The sequence below is a fragment of the Gopherus flavomarginatus genome, chromosome 10, assembly GCF_025201925.1.
Source record: "Gopherus flavomarginatus isolate rGopFla2 chromosome 10, rGopFla2.mat.asm, whole genome shotgun sequence".
NCBI classification, from domain to species: domain Eukaryota; kingdom Metazoa; phylum Chordata; order Testudines; family Testudinidae; genus Gopherus; species Gopherus flavomarginatus.
Genome location: NC_066626.1, coordinates 17,276,479 through 17,282,478, shown reverse-complemented (window position 1 = coordinate 17,282,478; position 6,000 = coordinate 17,276,479). Strand labels below are relative to the sequence as shown.

The 6,000-nt window shown below is 47.5% G+C and overlaps 1 protein-coding gene across 7 annotated transcripts in view; it reads left to right on the top strand.

The window, feature by feature from the left end:
• Positions 1–2,843: 2,843 nt before the first annotated feature.
• The window catches only part of UNC80 (unc-80 homolog, NALCN channel complex subunit), a 197,581-nt gene continuing 194,424 nt past the window's right edge, over positions 2,844–6,000 (top strand). For 6 of the 7 annotated variants that reach the window (XM_050916068.1, XM_050916067.1, XM_050916065.1 and 3 more), the window contains exons 1-2: positions 2,856–2,976; positions 4,154–4,202. In XM_050916068.1, the coding sequence (XP_050772025.1) occupies positions 2,885–2,976; positions 4,154–4,202 (141 nt within the window). In that variant the 5' untranslated portion in view covers positions 2,856–2,884. Of the gene's footprint in view, positions 2,977–4,153; positions 4,203–6,000 lie in introns of all 7 variants that reach the window. The other variant, XM_050916066.1, reaches the window with a different exon arrangement.

Here is a 6,000-nt window from a genome sequence, read left to right as displayed (position 1 = left end):
CAAACCAGTGCCACTAGGAGCTAGCCAAGCTGTGATGAACTCCATTTCTGACTCTCCCTACCTATTCCTCCTTTTTGTCTCCCCCCAGGTCCAGGCTTCTGAGTCCCTCAAAAGAGGCCACCCTTCTTCTGGTTACCTGACTGACACCTTGTTCTTCTGCTCAGTTCCCGAGTCCTACCCTACTGGGGTTTCCTGCTGTTCATTGCTCAGTCACTGGGATGTCTTTGTCATTCTGAACCCTCTGTTGGATTGAGATAGTTCTTTAATGAACTTGTTAATTCCTTACAGACAGACAGACACACACCCCTCCTGCACTGTTCCAAGAACAACATTAATCCTTTTGCACCTATATGGCAGCAATGCAATGTACAGAGGAAAACTGAGGCATGACTAGGATTCATAAAAATATATTTTTAAAAACTCCTTCTTGGTCACAGATCAACTGGGCTCCTTGGTAAGGTGAGCGAATGCAAGGACTACACCAGGCTTAAATCTCATCAAAACTATTGGCAATCTCTGACACCTAGGGGGCAGGGCACCTTATGTAGGTCATAGAGCATAAGCTACTTGTATTGTTTATCACAAGCCTGAACTTATCATGATCCTGCGGGTAGCTTGTGGCCTCTTTTCTTGGTGTACCCTTCCTGGGAGTTGTGAGCTCTAGGCTTCTCTGAAAATCAGGCCATTTTTATTTCAGTCCCCCAGCTTTGAGAACTGTAGTCTATATTACCTTGCACTTCTAGAGCACCTTTCAACTGTAGGCTTTGAATCTCTTTATATATTTAGCCTCCCAAATGCTCTATGAAGTAGCAGATATGGATAGGCTTGGCCAAAGGAAAGTTTTTACAAAACTAGTGCCATTACAATGAAGGAGGCAGGGTGCCTCGTTAGCCGCTGCAGCAGAGCCAGCAAAAAGACACTGCACGGAAATATTGCAGAACACACATCATTTCATGACAGCATCCCATGCAGCTGTAGAACCCAGCATCTCTTACAGTAAGTAGGAATCTTTCCTGAGGCCTCTCAGCACATCAGAAAATAAAAACCTACGGACAACAGAGGTAGTTTGGATTTCAAGAATCTGACCCCCTTGTACAAGTTGGAGTATGGAAACTCTCATAGCAAACAGGGCTGCTACTAGTTTCTCTGCCCCCATCTTGCCTGAGTCCCTAGAGAGTACTTGATCCATGACTCAGAGACTATCTTCTTCTGAGGGGAATCTACCATCCTCATTAAAATATGGACTAGCCTTACCAAAAGTAAAGAAAAAATCATTCTTTGCTGGAGTCCTTGCAAGCAGCCGCCCACTGTAATCTTCCTCCCCCAAGCAAACTAAACTTAGAAGCTCCCAGAACACTCTTTAGCAGCCAGTCTCCTGGCTCCCTCTGTTAGAAAAGGGTTGTGGCATGGTGCATGACACCCTCCTGTCCAAAGACAAGGGCATAAAGTCATATACATCCTGCTGGATGTCTGGCATTTGGTATTGTTGGTCACCAAATTTCTGCAGTCCTATCTCCAAGAAAATGCATGAATGAATGGTTTGGGTCCAAACCACGATACGTTACAGGCAACTATTCTCCACCTTCGATGTCCTTGCCTGCAAAGTCCCACAAGGCTAAATCTTCTCCTTTACCACATTCAGCATATACATAGAACAAGTGTGTCAGTTAGTGAGGCAGAACAGGCTGAAGTGCCAGCGTTACACAGCTGGCACACACATGTATATCTCCTTCATATCAAGTACAAATAGCAACCATATTTCCCACCCTGCCAGGAATGGTGGGGCTCAGGCTTCAGCCCTGGGGTGGTGGGTAGCAGACTTAAGCCATGCAGCAGCAGGCTCCATCCCCTAGCTGTCATGTTTTGGCCTGCGGCCCAAAGCTCACCACCCCATCCAGGCCTCGGCTGCCTCTCCTGCCCCTTCCCCAACACCAGCCCCTGCTGTTTCCCTACCCATGTCCCCATCCAACACTTAATTTGTCCGCTGGCTTGCCAGAGCCAAGTCAGGCTGTTGTGAAAAGTGATGTTTGTGAATATCACTTTTCACTTCTATTATTTTTTAAAAACTGTACCTAAATAAATTACAATGATTTGGACATGGGGATAGGCATATTTCAGTTAATTGAGTATTTTAGAAAAAACTGTCAGACCCGCCGCCAGCAGGAGCTGGTGGCCGCAATCAGAGACCACCAAAAAACTTCTTGTGAGACCCTCCGCCTTAAAGCACCATCATAAGGGAACAGGTAAGTGACTCATTCCCTCCTCCTCCTGCCCTACAAACAACCAAGGGCCTATAGAACAAGGCTCGCCCTTTTTCAGGCCCTGCTGCACCACAAACTTGAGCCCCCACCCGTCTGTTCTTGCCACCGACGGATGTCCCGCAGGGTGAGGACCCCTCTCCGGCACCTTTTTTGGCAGTTACCCAGCGGGCGCCTCGGAGGGGGCTGCACAGGGTTATTCCTCGCAGGGGCAGAGACCTGCAGGGATGGGGGCGGAGCGGGACGCTCTTTGGGAGAGACTGGACGGGACGCCTCAGCCGCGCTCCCGCCCTGGGCGGGCTGGGGACGGTTGCACCCGCCACAGGTGGTGCTTAGCCCAGCCGCGGGTGAGGGCCCGGGGGCGGCTGGCGGCAGCAGCCCTGGCGCTGTAGGCGAGCGCTGCCTTCCCTGGGGCCCCGCTGGGTGGGTGGCGCCCGGCTCCCCGCCGCGGGCTGGCGCTGGGCGCTGTCCGCCGAGGGAGGTGCTGAAGGCCGGGAGGAGGCGGACACCGTCGCTCGCTCCCGCCCCCGCGTCCCTGCCTGCTGCAGCCATCTTGCGCGGCGGGGGAAGCGGGGCGGCCGCCGCGGGGGCCGCGGGCTGGCGCGGGCCGGGCCGCCGCCGCTGCCATGGTGAAGAGGAAAAGCTCCCAGGGCCCGGAGCAGGAAGGCGGCCGCGGCGTCCCTCTGGCCATCCAGACCTTCCTGTGGCGGCAAACCAGGTGCGAGCGGGGCTGGGGCTGCGGGGGGTCCCCGGCGCGGCCCCCCGTCCAGCTTGGCAGGCAGGCCTCGGGGGGCCCCTCAGCGCTGCTCCCGCCGGCAGGGCTGGTCCTGCCTGGCGCTCTGCCCAAGTCGGAGCGCCCCTAGTCGCACGGGCTCCCCGGTCAGCGCGGGGCTGCAGGGGTCTGCTGGAGGAGTGGGATGCTGGATGAATACTGGGGGGGGGGGAAATGTAGGCGAATAGTATTTTTACACCCTCCGCCCCACCAAACAAACAAACAAACAAAACCAAAAAACCTCTGGTTGTCAACCTGTTAGTGCGATGTTTGTTTTTGTAGGGTCTCTAGTGTGTGTGTGTGTGTGTGTGTGTGTGTGTGTGTGTGTGTGTGTGTGTGTTGTTTAGCCCAGTGGTAGACTGCTAAGGCAAGCTTCCAGCTGAGGCCTGAGTTTGAGCAAATACTGTAGGATGAGGGTCCTAAATGGCCTCATCAACATCAAGGTCAGAAGGGACCATCATGATCATCTAATCTGACCTCCTGCACGGCCACAACCTCACCCACCCACTCCTGTAACAGACCTATAACCTCTGGCTGAGTTACTGAAGTCCTCATGTCTAACTACTTGTTGTGGGGTGGGTGGGTTTTCTGGTTAAAGCTTGTGAGGAAATAGAAGCCCCTAAGCAATTCAAATAGTTGTGTATTAGAGGAAAAGAATCATTAACACAATCTATTAGCAAACCACAGCTATTCAACTCATAATGTCTGTAATACTTAATATATTCTTACTCTCCTAAATACTTTGATAAACGGTAAATGTGACTACTAAAAAATACATCATTTGGATGAGTTAAAATGGCTGAATTCTTTTTACCTTTAAGGGAAGAAAATCATATTTTAAAAATGTCTTGCTTTCATATTGGTATTTGCATGGTATTTGTGAAAACCTTCTGTTTATGGAAAAGGTAATAACATTCTGTACAGTGCTTTCAACAGGTATCTGAGTTTCTCATGGCTTCGTTACTGTTTGTTACATGGGCTTATCTAGCCACTTAAGTAACATTGTTACACTGACAAAATAATTTAATTAAAATGACTCAATAAAAACATGCTTAATATGCATACCTATAACTACTGTTATGAAAACTAACTCTCTTGTTTTTGTTGTTTGTTGGATTTTTAGTGCATTTTTGAGGCCCAAACTTGGAAAACAGTATGAAGCTTCCTGCGTGGTATGTGGCTTTTTTTTCCTTAAACTCATCGTAGTTTACTGGTTTTATGCAGCATTGGCTAAATATGGAAACTTGATAAAAGCTTGAACTCAAAGGCCAAATAATCTCTGGTGTAAATCCACCTACATCAGTTGTTACCCCAGAGGTGGAAAACTGTTCCAAATACCTATGCAAAAAAAGTCAAACCAGACATGTAGCCCAAAATGCAATTAAAAGCATATCAGCTGAGAAATCTGTCATGTTCAAAGATCATTGTAAAGATCATTAGGCAGACAGCTTCAGTGAATTATCCACTGGAAACCCCATCTCTTTCTGCAAAGGATCATGCAAATTTAGAGCTTACTAGTGTGCAGAAGAAGGCTAGTGTCATATTCTCTGTAAACGTACACTTTTAAACTGCACATGCTAAATTTCATTTTCTATCATGCTGCCAAACTGTGTACTGTTTTAACTGGATCTGCCTTTTTCTGTGGTCCTCCATACATTTTGATAAATGAAACAATTCTGCTGACATTGACAAATATGGTCCATTTACTGTTACCTTCTTCCTCCAAATCAACAGGCTACATAACATGATCCTCCTCTAGTGCCCCCTGCCTTTTTTCACATCAGTCTGAGGAACATCAGCACCCTCTAACTCTGAGGGTATGTCTACACTGCAATTAAAAACCCGCAGCTGGCCTATGTCAGCTGGCTAAAGCTCAGACTAAAGGGCTGTCTATCTGCAATGTAGACATTTGGGCTTGGGCTAGAGCCCAGGCTCTAGGACCTTGCAAGGTGGGAGGGTCCCAGAACTTGGGCTGAAGTCTGAGCCTGAATTTCTACACCACAGTTAAACAGCCCCTTATCCTGAGCCCATGTCAGCTGCAGTCTAATTGCTGTGTAGACATACCCTTGATTTGTAAACAGGAAACTTAAGTTTTTCCCAAAACAACCTCTGAACAAACTCACCAAAGCTTTCTCTGCTATTGAATATAATGAAGACTGAGCACTAAATAATACTTTAAGCTTTTATGCTACCTTCCTGCTTGAGAGTGTGGTTTTTTGTTTTTAAATGTCACAATACTTTTCTGTAGAACTATAATCCTTTTTTGAGGTGGTGGAGATGGTGGTGGTGGAATGGAAGCGTGGAGAGTGGAGTGTCTTGTCTGTGGTCCCTTACCTTAGTAAATCAGTAGCAGAGGTAAAGTAGAATGCAGATCTCCTGATCTCTAATCCTGTACTTCAAACCACTAGGCCATGCTCCATCTCCACAGCATTAAACAGAGGTAGTTGTTTGTTTTTTTTTAAGTACTCCCAAGTACCAGGAACCTCACATCTTGTGGAATAGCATGAACATGCTGCTGAAGATGAGTATGAAATCACAACATTCTTGCATGTGATTTGAGTAGGGGGCTGTAAACAGTGTTTTAAGCACCTGAGAAGCACAGTTAGATGAGATAGGGTATCTCAGGCTAGTGTAAATGGGGCAAATACAGCATTATATGTGAGCAGGCTGTAAGCAGAGGGCATAAGGCCCTAAAGAGATGTCATGCTAAAAACCAGTCTTAAGCAAAACACATTTTGTACTCAGTGCCTCTTTGGATGGGGTGAAGGAGGGGCTTCAGGGACCTGAGCAGGGTGGATTGATTTAAATCACCAATTTTAATCTCTGTTTACATCAGCAAGCAGGAAATCTTGATTTATTTTTTAATCAATTTCAATCGTGTCTCTGTATTTGTAGTTTCTTAGTTCTCTTCCCAAAGAAAGGCTAATTCTCACTGGCTGATCAACATTTTAATGGTGATTGGCAACTAAA